Source organism: Eublepharis macularius, chromosome 13, assembly GCF_028583425.1.
Source record: "Eublepharis macularius isolate TG4126 chromosome 13, MPM_Emac_v1.0, whole genome shotgun sequence".
NCBI lineage: Eukaryota > Metazoa > Chordata > Lepidosauria > Squamata > Eublepharidae > Eublepharis > Eublepharis macularius.
Genome location: NC_072802.1, coordinates 33,645,953 through 33,668,798, shown reverse-complemented (window position 1 = coordinate 33,668,798; position 22,846 = coordinate 33,645,953). Strand labels below are relative to the sequence as shown.

General features: G+C 42.0%; 1 protein-coding gene across 2 annotated transcripts; it reads left to right on the top strand.

The window, feature by feature from the left end:
* The first annotated feature begins 349 nt into the window (after window positions 1-349).
* Window positions 350-22,265, top strand: SLC25A43 (solute carrier family 25 member 43). 2 transcript variants are annotated; one of them, XM_054997025.1, is made up of 5 exons: window positions 350-730; window positions 4,315-4,556; window positions 5,058-5,230; window positions 20,353-20,487; window positions 21,122-22,265. In XM_054997025.1, the coding sequence occupies exons 1-5, from the start codon at window positions 459-461 to the stop codon at window positions 21,296-21,298; spliced, it is 999 nt and encodes a 332-aa protein (XP_054853000.1). In that variant the 5' UTR covers window positions 350-458; the 3' UTR covers window positions 21,299-22,265. The 2 variants fall into 2 exon arrangements, with proteins under 2 accessions (XP_054853000.1, XP_054853002.1); XM_054997027.1 differs by having other exon boundaries at window positions 21,043-21,129.
* The last annotated feature ends 581 nt before the right edge of the window (window positions 22,266-22,846 follow it).

Below are 22,846 nucleotides of genomic sequence, written 5' to 3'. Positions count from 1 at the left end.
GCTCTAGCAAGTCCGTTCCTGGGCACTAGCAGGGCTGAAAGGATTTGGATCAGGGGCACTGCCAGGGGTGGTGGTACCTGCGCCTGGGGGAGAGGAAGGAGGTGCCACGGACCCCAGAGCCCACCCAGTCCTGCCAGCAGCAGCTTTCCCACAGACTTGGCCTGCCTCGGCTTTTGCCAAGCGCTCCTCGCCAGCTGTTTCGCTCTTTGGAAGCCATCCAAAAAAGGAGTCGCTTTGCCAAGCCGCTCCCGCCGCGATCTTCCTGCCCCTCGGGCGCACTCGCCGGCCTCCTCCCTCTCCCATCCGGCCTCGCTCTGCGCGCCAGCCCTTCCTCTTTCTGTCCCGGGCAGCTAGCACCGCCTCCGACGGCGGCGCGCACAGTGGGTGAGCAGCGCCGTGCGCTTTCCGCGCCAGTCGCCCGGCCTCGGCGGGCATGGTGCAGCCGCCGGCGGGTTGGCATGGCGACTTGGAAACGGGACAGCCGGCTGACCGCGCTGCAGCGCCTGGGCTGCGCCGGAGTGGCCGGGGCGATGAGCCTCAGCGTGACGGCGCCGCTGGAGGTGCTCACAGTCCTGGCCCAAGTAGGCACTCACCACTCCCGAGGAGGGCTCGGGCAGACGGGGCGCAGCCTGTGCCGGGCGGAAGGGATCGGGGCGCTTTGGAAGGGCAACCTCACTGCCTGCTTCCGTCTCTTTCCCTACAGCGTCCTGCAACTCGCCTCCTACCGCAGGTAAACAGGGGGCAATGGTGGCATGACTGGGTGACGCCGCCAATGGCATGGCAGAGAGAGAAGAAGGGAGATTGTTCTGTGTGTCCGATCAAATCATAACCGCTTATGACTTCTTGTTATTTCATTCAGGCAAAAGACTTGGGGTGGATGGGTATAACAGTATGCTTTTTTAAATCTTTCACGTATTAGCCAATAAAGGGATGCACAGAGAAGAGAGGGGCATTCAAGAGATGCGCTTCTAATCCATGTTGTCCAGGATTTTTGTTTCATTAAGTCAGGGCCGTATTAACCCATGGCGGGCCTCTTAGGCTTTCAGGTATTCTGGGCCCCCTCCAGCACTTCAATCTTTTATCCCACTACAGCTAATAGCCTGACCCTGGTAAGGTAGATACTAACCCTATATCCATTTTGAGGACCTCCTGAAGAATTCTGTTCTTAATTTTTAATATTTTTATTGCACGAGTGGAACTCTTCAGGAAAGCACATTTTGGGGGTATAATTGTTGAAGACTAATATTTTGAAGTGAATAAAATCTTTATTATTTATTAATAAATATATAATTTATGGGTAATTGTTTTTATATAAGACAATTTGTTTCACTTCAATAAAGAAGCAGCTAATTGCCTTATTAATAGAGGGTATATAAGAGAATCAATTGTAATTTATGTGGGGGTGTGCCTCAGCAAAAAAACATGACAGGCCCCTAGTCCCTGTGGGGCCCCTCGGCTTCGGCCTAGTCAGCTTTATGAATAAAGTCTTAAGGCAACAGTAGGAAACACTAGCAGTTACTTTTTCTTCTATCTTAAATTAAGGATGATTAACCATTTAGAAAATTAAACGCAGTCCTATGGAATGTAAAGACTAACACACTTGTGGCGTATGCATTCATGGACCACTTCCTCAGTTAACAGTTGTCCTCAGTTGGGAATGGAGAACAAAATTCTAAACAGTATTGCAGCAAAATGCATGAGAGCTATGATGGTTCTATGCAAATGTATGCCAACTTTGCACTCCTCTTATTCAGAAAATGTGAAATACACACCCTTGGTCTTATTGAGAAAAATTTCAAGGAAGAATCTGAAAGGAGGAAAGTCTCTGAGCATGTGCTATTTTTGTACAAAGATATTGTGGCTGGACAGTCCTTCCCTTTTATCCACACCCTTATTTTTAAGTAGGAGCTGCATTTCATGAGAAAATACGGAAGCTGAAACTTTAAATCAGAGAGTTGCTGTTGTCAGATTTTCTGTTGTCAGATCTGTGGTGGGAGCCAAATATAGCTTCCAGGGGGAGGGACAGTAACTGGAGTCCAGTTTTATCCGATCTTGTTTATGTGGCTGAAGCATAAGGGTTTCTGCCTTGGTTGACCTTCTCACGTCGCCAAGTTTCATTTAGGAAGAAAAGACTTCCTGCTTTTGGTTCATAATCATCCATCAAAACTGAAATGCCCATTAAAAGAAAGATGCTGAGTAAAAAAAAAATCTGTTTGTATCACTATTGTTTATGTTGCTGCTTTAGCATCACTTTTGATGCACCCGCAAAACTGAGATCAGTAGGAAATCGAGGAGAGAAACTTCCTAATGGTAAAAGTGGGTGGCAACAAAACCAATTATTCGGGGGGGGGGGTGTCTCCCTTGCTGGAGATTTTCAAGCAGAGGCTGGATGGCCATCTGTTAGGAATGCCCCAGCTTTGTGTTTCCTCCATTGAGCAGGAGAGTTGGACTAGGAAGCCTTGAAAGTTCTTTCCAGTTCAAGGACTGTAACAGTGCAGTCTTGTACATAGTTACTTTAGTCTAAGCCCACTGAAAACAATGGAAGTAATTGAAGTCAGTCCACATCGTATTGTACTGCAGTGCAGTCCTATGCAAACTTACTTGTGAGTAAGCCTCATTAACCTTTTTTTTTAATAAACTTTTTATTAACTTTAAAAACAACATACAATGCGTAAACAGGAAAACAAATTACACAATGTTAAAGTCAACTATAATACAAAAAAACCCAGATAGCTTGTAATATACTACCAGTTTTCAAATGTAATATTAACAAAGGAAAAAGAAAATTTGCTTAGAGAATTGCAATATACCTAAGCAGAGAAGGAGGTTCTTTACAGTTTGTATGAAACCTAACATATTGCTCAGAAACACCATGAGACAAACAATAAATGTTGTGGAGGGTGTATATCATTGGTTAATAAGTAGTCAAAGAAAGGGAGCCATTTTGTCATAAAATCAGTTTCTTTTGGAAAATGCTGAGATATATAAATAGAATCATAAACCTTCTCCTGGATATAATAATCCCAGACTCTAGAAAACCAACTGTCGATAGATGGGATCTTGGGGGACTTCCAGTTAGCTGTCAGAAGGGAAAGCCTCATTAACCTTGATGGGACATTTCTAGGTAGTGTGGATGAGCTGCAGTGCAGTGCATGCTTACTAGGATGTAAATTCCAGGGAACTCCACCTGATTTGCTTCTGAGTAAAGATGCATAGGGTTGGCTTGTAAGGCTGCAGTCATGTGCACACCTGAGAATGTGCTCCAGTGAATGCATTGGGACCTTTTTCTAAGTAAACATACATAGGATTAAGTGCATGTTTCTCGTTTTTGTGAAGAATGGTCTTTTAATGCAGTAGCTCTTGGGACGTTATTGTAGCTTTATGTGAAAAGCATTTAAGGAGCAGATAGAATGTTAGGATCTTAAGCCAGAGTTTCCTAACAAGTTTGCTAACACCGTATCTGTTGGATTGAATAGATGTCATTGGTAGTTATCTCACCGTGGACAGTATTTCAAGGGACAGTCTGTGATTGAAATGCTATTATTTAGTTAGTTAGTTACATTATTTATAGTCTGCCTTTCTCACTAGAACTCAAGGTGGATTACACAGAGTAAGTCAATGCAGTCAACAGGATGGGACATCCAATAAACAGTGCAATAGGATTTGAATAGCGGAAATCTGAAAGAGAGCCGAAACAAAGCATAAGTATTAACACAATACATTAAATGATGCAAAATTTACATCATAGGGTCCTACTTACAGCAACAGAAATGTGAACTTTGCACAGTAGTATAGTCCAGAGTCCCTAACCCTTTACCCAGGCATCCTTCTTAGCCATTTTGTTACTGTACAGCCCTATTACCTATGTAAAATGCCTTCTTGAATAATTCAGTTTTGCATAGTTTATAAAAAGCCAGGGGAGTAGGAGCCTTCATAACTTCATCAGGCAGCCCATTCCACAAGGCAGGAGCCACAACAGAGAATAGTAAAGAATCCAGTAGCACCTTTAAGTCTAACCAACTTTACTGTAGCATAAGCTTTCAAGAACCACAGTTCTCTTCGTCAGATGCATCTGATGAAGAGAACTGTGGTTCTCGAAAGCTTATGCTACAGTAAAGTTGGTTAGTCATAAAGGTGCTACTGGACTCTTTACTATTTTGCTACTACAGATTAACACTGCTAACTCCTCTGGATCTACAACAAAGAATGTACATGTACAGGCAATTGTTGGTTTTAGAGAGGTTGAAGAGTATGGTCTTCTCATATTGTATTTCCATTGTGCATCTAATGAGTGTAACTTTCCCCTTATTCCAGGTTTGTCATGCTGTTTGTGGATGACTTGGGCCATATCTCCCAGTGGAGCTCGATCATGGCAGGTAGCCTCGCTGGCATGGTGGCAGCTGTTGCAACTTACCCAACCGAGGTCATAAAAACACGGCTCATTGTGCAGGACCGATTGAAGCCTTCCTACAAAGGAATTCTTCATGCTCTGTATCTGATTTACCATCAGGAAGGAGCTGTTGCACTTTATCGTGGAGTTTCTCTGTCTATATTAGGTATCATTGATTAGAATTCTGTTCTACAGTTTGAGAGTTGATATAATAACTAAAGGGGGAAATCAATAAGGGTTTTCTATGAGTCAGCTGTAAAAATTCATTTATATCAGTTTACTATTTGTAAAATGAATGTCTTGCTTAAGGCCACCTAATAAGTTTTTGGCTGAGATGAGACTTGAACATCCTGGCTCACTTAGCCATTGTTTTGCACCTCATCACGTTACATGCACTGTGCTGACTATACAAAAGATAGGTCTGTCATTGGCCATGCTTAGTTTTGTGCATCCTCTATTTTCCATAAAATATTCCTTTGAATATTAAATGCTGGGAATTAATGAGAATGGACAGATATTCCCATCATACTTTGCCTGCAAACATTTCTGAGGCATCTGATTAGCCACGTTTAGCAAACTGGGTTAAAAGGTTGCTGATGTGGTCCCAGTATAGAGCGTTCTTATGACCTACTGAACTCACAAGTCTGTTTTGCTTGATTTTTGACAGGGGCTATCCCATTTTCCATTGGCTCCTTCCTTGTTTACACCCATCTGGATAAAATCTGGGGTGAGCCCAGCCTCCGCTTCACTCCAATGCAAAGCTTCATCAACGGTTGTTTGGCAGCTGGCGTTGCACAGACCCTTTCTTTCCCCTTTGAAACAGTCAAGAGGAAAATGCAGGTATGCACCTTAGGGATGCCCTCACACATACCTGTCAGAGCAGAGGTGGCCAGTGTTTGGCACGGGCAACAAGGCTTTGTTGGAGCACAGTGGCTCTGACAGGGCCATCCTAAGCAAAGTTACACCCTTCTGAGCCCATTGACTTCAATGGATTTAGAAAAGTGTAACTCTGCTTACAATGGCCCTGTCAGAGAATTAGGCAAGCTATTCATTCTCAGTCCCCATTATGTAATATGGGGATGATAATCACATTGGCCTGCCTTACAGAACTGTTGTGAGGATTTATATGATACTATATAACTTATTATTATTATTAGGAGTTGGAGCATCTGCCAGTCAAGCTATGGCATAGAGTCAAGCCTACACTCTTACCCAGCTCTTCTTTATTCCACTGTTGCCAACCTGCTCAATAGACTTGTGGCAAAAACATATAGGGGGTGGAATGGGAGTCTGTGTATGTGCAGTGATGTGTACAAGAGTGGCACTAACTCATTTTTGGACTTGATTTGTGGCACCTTTACTAAATACAGTGCCTGCCTGATTTTTAGAGTGATGACCCTTATTTATTTAATCTCATTTGATTCGTACATGAGGGACGAAGTTAAAAATATAATAGAAACTGTTTTTTTAAAATTATTTTTTGGTTGCCCTGACCCAGGCTGCCCAGGCTGGCTCAATCCCGTTTGATCTTGGAAGCTAAGCAGGATCAGGCCTGGTTAATACTTGGATGGGAAACAACCAAGGAAATCCTAAGTTGATGTGCAGAGGCAGGCAATGGCAAGTCACCTCTGTTCATCTCTTGCCTTGGGCTCACCCTAAGTCGGCTGCAACTTGATGGCACTTTCCACCACCAACATTCTGTTGTTTATTTCGACTCCTGTCATTCTGTCCTGTTACGTGTTGCAGTTTGATACTGTAAAATAGCTAACCTTCCCAACATTGAGTCATATTCTAGCCTGACCAATAACAGAACCCAGGAAGATGCTATGCAGATAAGGAGGAGGAGCTATGCAAATAGGATCAAGGTTGATGTTTAAAGGACTGGGGTAACCAAGGAAAGGTCAACAAAAGTAAATTGTTGGCATTCACATCTATGATTAAAAAATAACTACTGACTTTGAGGATATTGTTGTGGGGAAAGAAAGACCTATTTCTCTACCTAGGCACTGGAGGGGCCAGCCATTATTGAGAAACCCCTATAGGGAATGCAGTGCACCCTACACACTTTTAGAACTCTTTGCTGTATACAAGTCTTTCCAGTCCACCTACATGTACTATAACGATGGGCATTTTGCAAGCAATATCATGAAAATGTGGTTTTACTATCACCTGAGTCGCTCTTGTACCTGTTGTTTCAGTAATTGTGCAATGGGCTGGAAGATGGGGGATTTCCAGATCCTCAGCAATGTCAAAAGTAATTCCAGAGGGGCAACCCTGTTGGTCTATTGCATCAAAAATAAAAAGTAATCTAACGGCAACTTTGAAGACTATTTTTTTCAATTGTAGCAGAAGCTCATGTTATCAGACTCAATGCTAACTGGCCCTTCACGGCCTGAGTTTCATGGCCCCTTGACCCTGCTGCATTTGTTTCCCCCCCATAACCCCTGTATAAAAGATCTGCCTGGTGTGAAGCCATGGCTTTGCATCTGATGAAGTGGGCTCTGGTCCATAAAAGCCTGTGGTGGAATAATTTTTATTAGTCTTTAAGGTGACACTCCTTTTTAATCCAGAGGAGTTAGCCGTGTTAGTCTGTAGTAGCAAAATCAAAAAGAGTCCAGTAGCACCTTTAAGACTAACCAATTTTATTGTAGCGTAAGCTTTCAAGAATCACAGTTCTCTTTGTCAGATGCATGGAGGGCAAAAAGAAACTGGTCAGATATAGAGGAGGAGAGGGGAGGGCGGAGTAGATAGAATCTTCCTACTACCCAAAATCCATAAACCAGGTAACCCGGGACGCCCCATTGTTTCAGGAATAGGCACTATCACAGTAGGAGTCTCAGGATACATGGACTCTATCCTCAGGCCCTATGCCACCAGCACACCCAGCTATTTACGGGACACCACTGACTTCCTCAGGAAAATACAGTCCATTGACAACCTACCAGATGACACCATCCTAGCAACCATGGATGTGGAGGCTTTATACACCAATATCCCACATGCAGATGGACTGCAAGCCATAAGGAATATTATCCCGGACAAAACCACAGCACACCTCGCCACTGAACTTTGTCACTTCGTACTCACTCACAATTACTTCGAATTTGGTGACAGCTTATATCTACAGGTTAATGGCACAGCCATGGGCACACGCATGGCACCACAATATGCTAACATATTCATGGCGGACTTGGAGCAACACTTCCTCAGCTCCCATCCACTGGAACCACTACTATACTTAAGATTTTTGGATGACATCTTCATCATTTGGACCCATGGGAAGGAAGCCCTTGAGAGATTTCATCAGGACTTCAACAACTTTCAGCTACCACCCTAAACATACCACTCGGTCAATTGTCTACAGTCAAGCCTTATGTTACAACCATATCTGCTCCAATGCTCTTGATCGGGACTCCCACTTAAGAGATTTACAACAAGCATTTTTGGGGCTACAGTACCCACCAAATGAAGTGAGGAAACAAATCAACAGGGCCAGACTAGTTCCCAGAAACAGCCTGCTCCAGGACAAACCTAAAGGAACTAACAACAGAACACCACTGGTTGTCCCCTATAGTTCCCAGCTCAAACCCATCCAACGTATCATCAGTGAGCTACAACCCATCCTGGAAAATGATACCTCTCTCAAAAGCCCTGGGTGGAAGACCTCTCCTTGCCTACAGACAGCCCCCCAACCTTAAACAACAACTCACTTACAATCATGAATCGGCTAGCAGAGTCACCACCACAGGTACCAGGCCCTGCAACAGACCCAGATGCCAGCTCTGCCCTTATATCTACTCAGGGAATACAATTACAGGACCCAGTGGCATCAACTACACTGTCTCTGGCTCTTAAAGCTGCTCATCCTCCAATGTGATATATGCCCTCATGTGCCAACAATGTACATCTGCTCTGTACATTGGATAAACCAGCCAGCCTCTACGCAAAAGAATAAATGGACACAAATCTGACATTAGAAATGGCAACGTCCAGAAACCAGTGGGAGAACACTTCAATCTACCAGGACATTCCATCAAAGACTTAAAGGTCACTGTAGTTCAACAGAAACCTTTCAAAAACAAAATCCAACGGGAAGCTGCTGAATTGGAATTCATATGTAAATTTGACTCTGTCAAGCTGGGACTGAATAGGGACTATGAATGGTTATCTCATTATCAAAAGTAACTGATTTCCTTTACAGAAGCAAACTGATCAGAAGGAGCTGTTTGCATCTCCATATCAGAAGGAGCTGTTTGCATCTACTCCGCCCTCCCCTCTCCTCCTCTATATCTGACCAGTTTCTTTTTGCCCTCCATGCATCTGACGAAGAGAACTGTGATTCTCGAAAGCTTGTACTACAATAAATTTGGTTAGTCTTAAAGGTGCTACTGGACTCTTTTTGATTTTACTCCTTTTTAAAGGTGTATGGGAGGGCCTACTTATGATATTTTAGGACAGCTGGGCAGAACAGCACAGATGCTCAAGCCTCTGGATACCAAGATGACATGGGGGGAGGAGAATTGATGGGAAAGATAGTGCTTAAACTTTCCTACACCTGCTGATTACCTCCCTTGTTCCACTCCCTTCCCATCCTTCCCACAGGAAAGCCCGTGTTAGCAAAAAAAATCTAGGATATTACTTACTGGGGAGACATTTAAGCCCATCCCCTACAATCTCTATCCCCACAGTGGACTTATAGGGCAAACACAGTCTTAAGTGGCATGTGTTTGCCTTCTAATATGTATTTCTGCCCCTTGCTATAGGTTCGATGTTCAGCCTCTAAGCTGTGTCATTTTATCTGCGAAATAGATTTCAGCTAGAGATCTCCCTAAGTCTTTTGAGAAACATTCCAGCCTTTCTTCTCCATGTTCCATGTTTTAAAAAAGTCTGAATTTCAGGTTTTACATTTAAGAGAAGGCCAAGCTCTGGGATGTGTGAAAGTAAAAATATCTTTTAAAAGCCAGATTTTAATTCTTTCAAACCTCTCTTTTTGAAAATTATTATTACAATCACAGCCACATCAAACGTCGTTCTTTTTAACCTTGATTTACCTGTGAGACTATTTAACATTAAATATAATTGCTTTCATTATTACAAAAAAAGGAAAGAAAATTTGATCTTTGTTGTTCACCCTAATTGTATCCCTTTGTTTCCCTTTTTTCCCCTTTGCTCCTGATTGACATGTTAGAGAATTAAAGGTACAGTACGCATGTTTTGGCATGGAACCTACAGATGAGAGTGAAGCGTGGAGTGGAGTTTCTTTTTGCTACTATATTACCAAACTTGAAAAGAAATGCACACAATCTCTGGGTATTTAAAACAAACCAACCAACTCCTCTTTTCATTTATAACAGATTTTCATAATAGAAGTTTCAAAAGCAGACGCTACTGTTCAAAAAGCAGAAACTACTGTGACAGACCATTGGCCCCTTAAACTTCCTATTGTCTAGCTGACTGGAGATAGCTCTCCATGGTCTCAGGCAGAGATAGAGCTTTCCCAACACATGATACCTGTGATCCTTTAACTCCAAGGTGGGAAATTATAGCTGGGAGGCACATCTGGCATATGGGAGCTTTTCTTTCATCCTTGAACTGCTAAACAATATGTCAGGAGGATCAACCCACTCAGCTGTCACCTCAGCCAGGGACCAATGTACCCGGAGAACTGTAAAGCAGTTCAAAGGCCTGGTGCCATTCAGTGTTGGAGAGTGGGCCGTATTTGGGTTTTGAGTTGCCGGAAGCAGCATCCGCTCATGGCTCTGTAGCATTGCTTTTTTTTCTGAGCTGTTGACTTATTTATTTCCTTCATTCATGGTCCCACTTTCTTGCCGAGACTCAAGGCGGATTAAATAATTAAAAACAATGCAATAAGAAAACAAACCAGGCAATGGAATAAAATAGGGTTTGAATAATGCACTAAAACGGTATAATGCATACAGGAGCGCAAGATGAGTAGATAGGAGCAACAATGCAGTAAAACGGTGTATTATGTACAACAAACGATGTCATAAATCCAAATTACAAAATTAAAGAGTATTGCAATGAAAACAGTATAACATATGCTATGAACATGGGCAAGCTGTGAATGACACGGGAGAACCGGCGCCAGAAACAGGAAAAGCCCGTCTGCCTCAAAATCCTTTTTTAAAAAGCTGAATAAATAATCATCTAATTAGTAAGTTAGAAACATTTGATAGTGGTCAGGTGGACCTGTGGCCTGAGGATTGATTGATTGTTCCAGGAAAAAGATATTAACAATGCAATCCTAAGCAGAGTTACTCCAGTATAAGTCCATTGACTTCAATTGGCTTAGACCGGAGTAACTCTGCTTAGGATTGCACTGAAAATAGCATAAAGAGGTCTCTGGTTTCTTCATGTCTTTCATCGTTCCTCTATCCAATGTGATGTAGTGGTTAGAGTGTTGGACCAGGATCTGGGAGACCCAGGTTTGAATCCCCACTCTGCTATGGAAGCTTACTAGGAGACTTTGGGCCAGTTGTACGCTCTCAGTCTTACCTACTTCACAGGTCCAGAGGAGTTAGCCATGTTAGTCTGTAGTAGCAAAATCGAAAAGAGTCCAGTAGCACCTTTAAGACTAACCAACTTTACTGTAGCATAAGCTTTCAAGAATCACAGTTCTCCTCGTCAGATGTGTGGAGGGTAAGAAGAAACCAGTTTCTTATGCTACAGTAAAGTCTTATGCTACAGTAAAGTTGGTTAGTCTTAAAGGTGCTACTGGACTCTTTTCGATTTTGCTACTTCACAGGGTTGTTTTGAGAATAAAATTACTGGGAATGATGTAAGCCCCTTTGGGTCCACATTGAGGAGAAAGGTGGGGTATAAATGAAAAAATAACTGTTTTCATCTGGTGCATCAGTTTATCCATTACCAATAGTGCAATCCTAGGAAGAGTTATACCCTTCAAACGGTACAATCCTAAACAGAGTTACTCCAGTCTAAGCCAATTGAAATCAATGGGCTTTGAATGGAGTAGATCTGTTTAGGATTGCACTATGAGTCCATTGACTGGTGAATTTAGAAGGGTGTATCTCTGTTTAGGACTGCACTTGGAATGACTCCTCCTCAGCATCTTGTAATAACTCTTCATGATAGATTTAATGGGCCTTCTCCTGCTGTTGAGAAAACTGCATGGAGGGAGTAGATGACTTTCCTTTGGCAAACAACCTGTATCCACAAATCATTCAAAAGTAAAATATATCCCTTTTTTAACAAATTCAAAATGCCTAGAACTTTTATATCAAGAGTGTACAGTTATGAGGGAATTTGTTTTTACTGTAGCAGTCTGATACAACTATGTAAATCCCATGAAGGTTACTAACTTGCAGACATGACTGTCTTCATGTATAACTGTTAACCATTTGTGGTGAACCACTAGCTGGGGGGAGGGGCAACTCTTTTTCATTTCACAAAAGCAGCCTTGACTGTTCACCTGGTGCCAATTCTTTGCTCGCCTTGCCAAGTGAATCTGTGCTGTCATAGGGGCCAATGGGGCCCCTTCTCTCCTCACACGATGCTGTGCTGCTCTCCTTCACTTTGAACCACCTTGCCAGCAGCCAGGTTTTGTGTTATTAATTATTATTAACCGGGGATTATTAGGAAAGGTATTGAAAATAAAACAGCCAATATTATAATGCCCCTGTATAGCTCTATAGTATGGCCCCACTTGGAATAATGTGTATCTCAAAGAGGACATTGCAGAGCTGGGAAAAGTACAGAAGAGGGCAACCAGGTTTATTAGGAGGTTGTAGCCCCTGTCCCATGAGGAAAGGCTGAAAAGTCTGGGATTTTTCAGTTTAGAAAAGAGACGGGGGGGGGAGTGTTATACAGGTTTATAAGATTACGAGAGAGCAACAGAGAAACGGTTTTCTCCCTTTGCCATCATACTAGATTGTGGGGGCACCTGGTGGAGTTGATGGGCAATAGATTCTGTGGGACAAAAGGAAATGCTTCTTTATTTAACAAGCAGAGTTGGCTTTAAAAGGGAATTAGACAGATTCGTGGAGGAGAGGCCTGCCCATGAATAGCTACTAGCAGGCCTCTGGATGCTAGTGCTAGGAGTCAACATCAGGTAGAAGCCCTTGGCCTCTATGCTGTTTGTTGGCCGCTGCATGAAACATGATGCTAGATTAGATAGGCCACTGATGTAATTTGGCAGGGCTCTTCTTATTCAACCTGCTGTTTCTCAGTAGCTGTGTATATTCCCAGACTCTTAAGTGTGTGTTTGACAGCTTTTCCTTTCACCAAATTCCCATTCCTCCTTGTTGCATCTCTTGCATCTTGTTGCATCTTCCCAATTCCTATTAAGATGTGCAGGTTGTTTTTAAAAATCTTAATTTTTATATAGTTATAAATTGTACGTTGCAGATAATCACATTGCAGAAGAGATCTGTTTTACCAATTAGCATGCTAAGAACACCTTTCAAATGTCTGTCCTTCACATGTTTGCTACTTTTCTTTCATCTGAGGGAATCTCTGGACTGCATCACTCTTCAGATGGTGGATTCCATTGTTTAATGTTCCTTCATACTTAAAACTCTAGAAAACAAGCACTGTAAAGAGAAACTTCTTTCTGCCCTCCCCCCTCGCTGACTGTGCTGGTTTCCTCTTTGCAGGAACTTTTTAATATAGCATTCCATGATATAATACAGCATTCTAAAATGTGATCCTGCATTCTGAAATGATGCCGTCCCATTCTGGAACCTCAGGTCTTTACCACCATTGCCATCTTACTCTCTTGCACATATGAACCAGGCCTTTGTGTGGCATTTGAAGGTCAATAATGATGGGGCAGAACAAACTTCCCTAGGGAGGGAGTTCCATGACTTTGGTACCAATGCATAAAAAGCTGTGTTACATCTGCCTGCTCTATGCACTTTCCACATTGTCTCCTTTACATAACTGCCCCATTCATGCACAAAATGGTACGTGGGGAGACAGGTCCAATCTGAAAATTGGACTTTTTGTCTAGGCCTAAAAAGCAAGGCATTTCGGGGAGGTTACTCTTCCCCGCCCCCCGGAGCTCTTCCATGCCATTATTACTGGAAGTGGCAAGGTGCAGAAGCCACACGCTAGCAATAGATTTCCCTCCAACTTCATGCAGTGTCTCAGTATAAGTGTATGAGTGGAAATCATTGGTAGGAGGGTAAACAGCGCGATCGTGTGTTTCTGCTGATGTTAGTCGCTTCTTACACCAGTGCAGTGTAGTGCAGTTGCTATCTAACAAGTCTGTACTCGGTATATTGGGAGGATAAGATGATCCAATCTCAGTACTCTGGAGAAAGAGGGAACATTCCCACCCACCTTTTTCTCCCTCCTTCCCTTCAGCTCATTAAAAAACAATACCTATGCAGATATAAATTAATTGGCGATAAAAGTATTTCTTCTGAATGTTCCTCTCTATGTAGGTTGCAGTCCTGTGCATGTATGTGTGTATTCATCTCAGTGTGGCTTGCTTTGCAGTAAAGTGCCTAAGATCAAGCCCTTCGTGTTTTTTTTATTAATTACTTCGCTGCTTCCCCCAACCCATCATATTCTTAGAACTCAGGATTCACCAGTCAAGTTGATTTGCTGAAGCAGTCTCAAAGGAACGGATTTATTTTAAATGATTACTTGTAGAAATCACTGCCACAAGATTGTGTGATGGCCACTGGTTTAGATGACTTTTTAAAAAAAAATTAGTAAACCACATTCATGGAGTAGAACATAAGCCAACTTTCTGTTAAGCAAGATAACTCAAAATGAGACCTCTGTGATCAAAATGAGACCTCTGTGATCAGTATAGCAGTATACCTAATGACAAGGACCAGCCACTGGGGAGGCCCGTTATTTTCATGCCCTGTTTGTGAGATTCCAGAGGCAGGTGGGTGGCTGTTGTGGGAGGTGGGGTACAAGACTGGATGGACCTTGGTAAAGTTATCTGTTAAACCTCTCCTATCTGATCTCCAGTACATGATTTCTGCCCATGTGTTCTTCATCCAAATCACCCAAGCAGCTGCTTGGGCAGCACAATGAGGCTGGTGCCCCCACACCACTAGGTTCGGCTTGCTCCAAACAGCCAGTAGCATGAGAGAAGATGATGGGTGCAGCCTGTTTATTTAACTGTATTAATAATCCACCTTTCTCATAGAGACTCAAGGTGAATTACACCGTGTAAATTGATGCAGCCAATAAGATGAGAGGTCTAACAAGCAATGTTCTAGAACGAAGGATTACAGAAATCTGAAACAAGAATAAAATATTAGACATGATTCAGAATGAAGATATAATGCAGAAAATTGTATTACATCCTTAGATACAATGTGGAGAAATGGTATTATGTCTGTTGAAAATAATGTAGCGACAGCAGGGTGATACCTACAGCAGGACAAGAACAATATGCAGACCGGGAAAAACAATAAATGCTCAAGGCAATAATGTACACATTTTATATATATTAAAGTGCCAGAGTGCAATAGTGTTAATAAATAATGTGCTAATAAATACAGAATAAATATTCAAATTTTACAAATATCCGCAAGCCACACAATACAAAGTCATCCAGTACAGTTTGTAATTTTCAAGAACTAATTTTGTAAACAGAGTCCATCGCTAGAGCATGAGGAGCGCAGAGCTGTGACCTACGATATAGACAAACACCAGTCCTCGGAAGAGGGGTTCTAATGCTTTTGAGCCATTTGCCGACGGGATGGTGATGCAGAGCAACTTTATCAAATTCCCGTTTCGAAAATCTTCATCTCCGGGCAAATATCTGGTGGTCTGAGTGGGTACACATATGTTTACATAACTGTTTACATAACTCATACATATTATGTAATACATAATCATCTCCCAAATAAACATTGAATAACTACTCACACAATGGTCGCCTGCGCTTTGTAAAATTTGAATATTCTGTATTTATTAGCACATTATTTATTAACACTATTGCACTCTGGCACTTTAATATATATAAAAAGTGTAAATTATTGCCTTGAGCATTTATTGTTTTTCCCGGTCTGCATATTGTTCTAGTCAGTTGGTACCGGTGAACTCCCGTGTTTTGTTTCTGGCTGTTGATACCTACAGCAGACAAATAATACGTCATACTCCCTGACCCTGGGGGAGGAGACAAGCACAGTGTGCTTGATGTGACCCCAGTCCTGCATACATTTTCAAAGTATATTTGTTATAATACCTTGATACCTGCCTATCAGAGCCTGCTCAGATGAACAGAGTATCCCACAGTGAACTAACTTGCTCCAGGATAGCTGTGTCCCTGCCAAGTGGTAAGGAGGATTATGCCACGCCTGGTAAACACGTGTAGTTAACTAGCATCCATGGAGAGTTGTTCTGTCTCATAGAAAGAGGCTGGAAGAAGTTGCTGGTAGAAGCATACATTGACAGTGCAATCCTAAGCAGAGTTACTCCATTCTAAGCCTATTGATTCCAATGGGCTTAGACTGGAGTAACTCATTTCAGGATTGCTCTGTGAGTTTAAGAATGGGGAGACAGCCAAGGATGGAGTCAGTAGATAACAGCTTGGCATTTGCTTCTGGCTGTGCACCATGAGAAACAACCCTTTGTGCTGCACAGCCTGAACAGAAAGCTAAAACTCCAAAACTTCAGCTCAGACCTGAGACTGAGCAGCCCCTAGACCTTGATCTAATCCAGCCAAGCAATTCTCATGTACTTGTGTTTTTGTCTGAACAAACCGTGATTCAGCTTTTCATATTCTATCCACCAGAGCATCCTCTTGAATAAGCCCATTCCTGTGACTAATTGGATGCTCTTGCTAAAGATTTTCTCTAGGGATGGGACGATGTCAGTTTCCCAAGCCCCTTCTTCCTTTGCATAACAGCAGTAGTGAATCTCAGAACAAAGAGAATTCCCATTTCTATCCTGGGAGCTTTGATTGAGGGATGTGGGATTTACAATTTTTTATTTCATTTGACCTAAATGTTATTTGCAAGTGTCGCTGTGTTAACCTAGCCCTAAAATAGTAGAGTCCAGTAGCACCTTTAAGACTAACCAACTTTATTATAGCATAAGCTTTTGAGAACCACAGTTCTCTTCATCATATGCATCTGATAAAGAGAGCTGTGGTTCTCAAAAGCTTATGATATAAAAAGTTGGTTAGTCTTAAAGGTGCTACTGGACTCTTTTTGCTACTACAGACTAACACAGCTAACTCCTGGATCTAGCCCTAAAAGAATTCCATGTTCTTATTTTAGATTTCAGATTAAGTGAAATGAACTCTTTGGGTTTTGCCATGTAACTTCTTTTTCTAATCCCTGATTAGCAAGATGGGATAGTTCTATTATTTCCAGCTAAAAATGTAGTGTCAAAGAATTCTTATTCTGGATGGGCTAATAAAACACATTAACACATGAAGCTGCCTTATACTGTCAGACCATTGGTTCATCAAGGTCACTATTGTCTGCTCAGACTGGCAGCAGCTCTCCAGTGTCTCAAGTTGAGGTTTTTCTCACCATTTACTATCTTATCCTTTTAAATGTTGCTGGAGATCGAACCTGGGCCCCTTTGCATACAAAGGAAATGCTTTACTACTGAGCTATGGTGCTTTCCCTACTTTATTTAAATATATTGATACTCCAGTAATTAAAATATTTCAGTGTTGCTTTTGGGGACAAAGGTGTCCCCCAAAGGAGCTTGCAAAATGCTAGAAAAACTCGATATTTAATTCAAAATACTCAAATGCCAACAAATCAGGAGGAGAGACCACAATGGAGCCCATTAAAATAGCACCAAGTGAAAAGGGTCAGATCAGCTAGCCCAGTAATCCTCTGTCACTGTATCCCAATTGCTTGCCAGAAAAGAAAAATATTTTTACCATCCTCCCAATAAGTAGGCTGCCAGACATGCCTCAAGGGGGAGGGCATTCCATTGTGTATTGCCACTGTGGAGGTTCTGTCACATATTGCCACCCGCCAAACTTCTGTGAATGGGGAGCACATAGCAGAGATAAGTCCCCTGAAGTCAGTGAGCTTAGAAGCGGGTGACTGGGCTTAGGACTGAAATGTTTTGGCTTTAAAGGTCAGAACTGAATTGGTGCAGAAACATCATTGAAAGTCACCACTGAAGATGGAGAAAAATCAATAAAACTGCAACTTATTTCAGACTTTAACCTGTCCACTGCATTTTGGATCAGTTGATGTTTCTCAGAAGTTTTCAAAGGCAGTCCCACCTAGAATGTAATCGAATACTTCTAGCCTGCAAGGGCTTACTAAAGGTTGTGCTTTGGAGGTAGCCTTTGAAAGAGGGTCCGGTTTGGTGCCTTGCAGGAGAGAAACAATCCAGGAACAACACGAAATGAAACAGGTGTGGCATTTTGTCGTAGTGTAGCGTGAATCCACTGGACATTGCTAAATTGGCATTCTTAGGGCACACAAATGTAGATCTGCTTGAAGTGGGGGGGGGGGGTTGTTCGTTTGTTTTGTTTTCAGTGGAGTTGTGTGTGTTAAGATTGGAAGAGCCCTAAAGATGTCACAGCATTGAAATGCAAACACACCAGTTTAAAAAGAGGTGTTTGTAATTTCTCATGACACAATCCAAGTATAGTTCAGCAGATTTTGATCACATTTATTTTAGTGGAACAGTTAAAATGCGCTCAAAGTTTTCCCAGTAAAAATAATGAGAATTTCAGCATGCACCACTGCTGGATGTGGGCCGTCAGGACTGCAGGGTGACAGGAGGAGATATGGAAGGTCAGGTGGAAAGAGGCTGTGTGGGTCTAGTTTGGGGCTGTGTGGGTCTAGTGGAAAACATAGAGCCACACTACATGTGATATTGGCATTCCACCGCTGGGACTCCAGATGTCTTATTTATTTAGTAGATTTATATTCTGCTTTTCTGACAGTCTTTTCTGAAAGTGGCTTACACCAATAAAGAAACAGCCCAACCATCAGGATTACAATCTAAAAAGATAAAAACCCCAATGGAAGGGCCTAAGAAGCAGACTTGGGCATGGGAGACAATATTCATCAAGGCCACAGTGCTTGAAAGTTGGTTTTTTTTCCAATCTTTGGCATTTTTCCAATCAAAATAATCTTCCCTGGGCTGCTTTAAGCCCCAACAGAAAAAAGGCAGGCATAATATGAGTACCTGTCTTTTTTCATACCAGGGCTTGAAGCAGTCCCAGAGAAGAATTTTTCAACCAAGAAACTGGCATGGAGGGAAGGATTAGCTCCATATGCCTGTTCTCAAATGCTGTAGACCTGATCCATGTATCTAGGCATGCCAAAGTCCTTTGATTTCAATGGACTTATCTCTACTTAGGATCATTGGCTTATTAAATGGAACCTTGAATGGTGTGCCATGCCTCTAGTCCCAATTGTTCCTAACAGGCTGAAGCTTCTGTTGGTGGATTGACAATGCAATCCTGTGCAGAGTTGCTTAAATCGAAGACAATTGGTTTGGACCACTGTAATTCTGCATAGGAAGGCAGCATGATGTAGTGTGATCTTGTCAGATCTCAGAAGCTAAGCAGAGTCGGTACTTGGATGGGCAACAACTAGGGAAGACTCTGTAGAGGAAGGCAATAGCAAACCACCTCTGCTTTTCAGTTGCCTTGAAAGACCCTTGCTGAGGTTGCCATAAGTTGACTACAACTTGATGGCAGATATGCACACAATTCTGCATAGGTATGTATTGTAAGTAATGAAAACTGCACAGTAAATCCCACTCAGTTTTATGAGGCTTATTTTGAAGTAAACATGGAGAGGACCAGGGCTTTTTTTCAGCAGGAACGTGGTGGAATGGAGTTCCAACACCTCTTGAAAATGGTCACATGGCTGGTGGCCCTGCCCCCTGATCCCCAGACAGAGAAGAGTTTAGATTGCCCTCCGCATCGAAGCAGTGTGGAGGACAATCTAAACTCCCGTTGTCTGTAGATTAGGGGGCAGGGCCACCAGCCATGTGACCATTTTCACCGAGGGCAATTTAAACTTTAAAAAAAACTCCCTTTGTTCCAGCTGACCCAAAGTGATGTCATTGTGCAGTCCTGGGAGCATGCGCGCACTTTGCTCATGTGCATGTGGTACCAGGGGCACTACCTCCCACCAAGAGTTGCCCCGTGCTGGCAACCCACTGAGTTCCACCACCTCTTTTCCCAGAAAAAAGCCCTGGAGACGACTGAAGCTTTAGTTGATTAATTTGGGGTGGGGGGCGGCAGCACTATTAATCCATAAAATCAAATTTAATCAATGGGGTTGAGTAAAGGGTCCGTGCTTTTATTTCATTTTTAAAATCTAGCTTGGATCCGGTATGTAATAGTAAAAAGTGGAAATTCTAACAATGAGGGATACCTTTTGCTTACTTGATTGTTAACAATCTGAAATTTCTTTCAGTAACTCAGAAAGACCATTGCATTGAAATTATGGAGATGGGAAAATGAATTGAATTTCAGCAGAGTCCCTGAATTGGTTAAAAGGCAATTGTTTAATTGGTTAGAAGTTGGGACACAGAATATGGTCTATGTAGGGCACACGATATAGCCAGCCTTGCATGCCTAGGTCAGTTAGATGGGAATTCTCCTATGCAAGCTGCCATAAGTTCCATGGTGAAAGAAAGATAGGATAAAATTTAATAATAAATTACATTTAAATCCTCGATTGCCTGCCAGCTCTGATTAAAAAGCACATCAGGTTAGCTGGATCACACTCTTGGTGTCCCATTAGCAAAGACACTGGAGCTGGCAAGAGTTTGAAATATTATAGCACAAGAATCTTACACATATCATCACAGGGCAACTATGTGGCCAAGGGGATCACTTCAGGCTTATCACCTCTCAGAAGCTGCTTGAGGCCTGATTTATGTAGGGGCAGATTCTGGAATTGACAAGATGCTCTTGCTAGTGTCCGAGGTGCGATGAAAACAGCCTCTTTTTCCCCCCAACGGAATTGATTCTATTATTTAAAAAGCTTCCTGTGTTCTCTTTGGATCAGGCCCAGAGTCCTTGCCTCCCTCAGTGTGGAGGTGTAGATGTCCATTTTGCTGGCTTGGTAGACTGTTTTAAGCAGACGGTGAAGACTAAGGGAGTGCTTGCCCTTTGGAACGGACTCACTGCCAACTTGCTCAGGGTACGTATTACAGCAGTTTCACTTGATTGACACTTGACGACAGATCCATGGCACTCATGACTGGACTAGTTTTTTTTTTTACCTTTCTTACATTTAAGTGTGAATGAATTGTTTGAATCATTCACTATATGTGACCATTTTCTTCCAAAACCCATGTGTGCATCTAATTTTGCCATTGGGTGGGTAAAATCCAGCCATAAACTGAAGAGGACCAAATCAACCCAATGAGTATGTCTTGGTGGATTTTCTTAAAGAGTTCTTGGCATGTTCTTGAAATTTTCTTTCCAGTGAAATTTTAATAGATTTGCATATTACCATTTTTTTTAAATATTGGTGGTAGTGCAAGACAACATAAAAGAAGTAGTCATTGTTAGTAGAGAAGTCCATTTCCATATTTTAATGCCATATTTTAATGCCATTTTACTGTAACACACTAGAACCACAACAGCTTGAAATTGTAATTAAAATGTACCCTTTACTCTCAGCCTCCCAGACCCTCCTGATTAATAGCTGATTTGATGTACAAATTAAAAGTTGTAACCTTTGTTTTCACAGATCAAGTAGTAGCCTTGAAGCTTCAAGAGTCAGAGAGTAACATCAATAATTTGGGGGTTTTGTTCTGTTTTAAAAACAGGTTGTCCCTTATTTTGGGGTTATGTTCAGCACTTTTGAATTCTGCAAGCGGGTTTGCCTGTATCAAAATGGTTACATTGATTCGCCTTTAAGCTACAAGCTAACACCAGGTGTGGACCAGAGTTTACAACCCCGAGAGCTGCAAGAATTAAAGCTTCTTGGAAGAAGAAACGTTTAAGTCCAGAAAAGCATTCTCTGGAACTTTGGCTGAGGCAAAATGGACGCTGGTTTATGACCAGTCTTCAGTGGGGAGCAGAAAGGAAGATCCTGCTACTGAATTAATGACACTGGCTTAAAACCACTTCTTTTTGTAAAACTAGACAACTGGTTCCACAACCAGTGATCCAGCTGCTCAACAATCCAGATGCTGCTCAACAGCCACAAATCATGGCCTGCCAGGAGCTGGGCTCACTCCCGCTTCTGTCCTTACAGTCCCAACTAGGAGGCTAAAATGAAGGGTTGTAAATCTCTGACTGGCAATAGTATGTGGCTGCTGGCCTGTATTCAGTTGCATAGAGTATGCAGATCATTGTGCATATTGTGTACCTGTTGTCATAAAAGGTGCATCAGTCTTACCTGAAGAAAAAGCCAGGTCTAAAGGTTGTTTCTAGAAACATTAGAACAGGAAATCAAGTATTTATTACCTTGCCTTGAAAATAAAACTGTTAATTAAAAAATGTTATTTAAAAAAAAAAGCACACACAAAGGATAACAAAAAACAAAACCTGCAAATGTGTTTGGAACTTCCTATCTCTGAGAACATCGTGTCCAAATTAAAAACAATTTTACAAATGTTGATTTTTAAAGGCTGAATACGTTTGTTTTTTTTGGGGGGGGATGCTGTAATTTTAAATGCATTGCAAAGAGCAGGAAACTTGCTTGTTGCAGCTTTCTGGATTTTAAATTTAGGACTTTCAAAATGAGAGACTGTGCATTTTCAATTAAAATACTGAAATGTACAATAAAAGAATTCCATTTCCCTCTGGTGTGTGCAACATTTGTGCACATGTATCCATGATTCAGTATAAAGAAAAAATGTAACTTTGTATACTTCTATCATTCAGTTTGTGAGTATGTGTAATGTTGTCAACAAATGCACTTCCAGTCCTTGTAATACATTTTGCATTTTATTTTGGTATTAAATGTATCTTTTCTAGATGACAAATCATGTAGTTATTACAAGTTAACACCATTTCTCATAGTGCATATCTCTAAAAGAAGAACACGACTGGTTTGGTCACAGTAGCCAGCCAGATGCTTTAAGGATGCCCACAAAATCATACATGAAAGTGCTTTTGAATTTGGCATATTGTGCAAGGAAGTGAAAAGTTCCCAGTGCTGAAATGAAAGAGGTACAAGGAAGGGCTTTTCCCTTCTTTGTATCTTTTCAGTCAAGTCAGAGAGAAGGAGCTGTCCTTGACTCTCATGGACTCTTGCAGTAGAATTGGAGCTTGTGCACCAAGATTCTAGGCACACATGCTTTCAAATAAGTCCCAATGAGGTTTAAGGGAGGGTATCTCACCAGCAAGTGTGCATAGGATTTTGCAGCCTCAGTATCTCAGTATCTTTCATTTCAATGTCTTGGAATGAAAAACAACAGAGCCAGGGCCCTTACTGTGAAAGATCTGGGACATTGGCTAGGGCTACAGAGAAGGAGGTGGACAGATCTAACCTATGCAGCAAAAGCCTCTTGGAAATGCAAGGGCACAATTGTGAGTGTTCATTC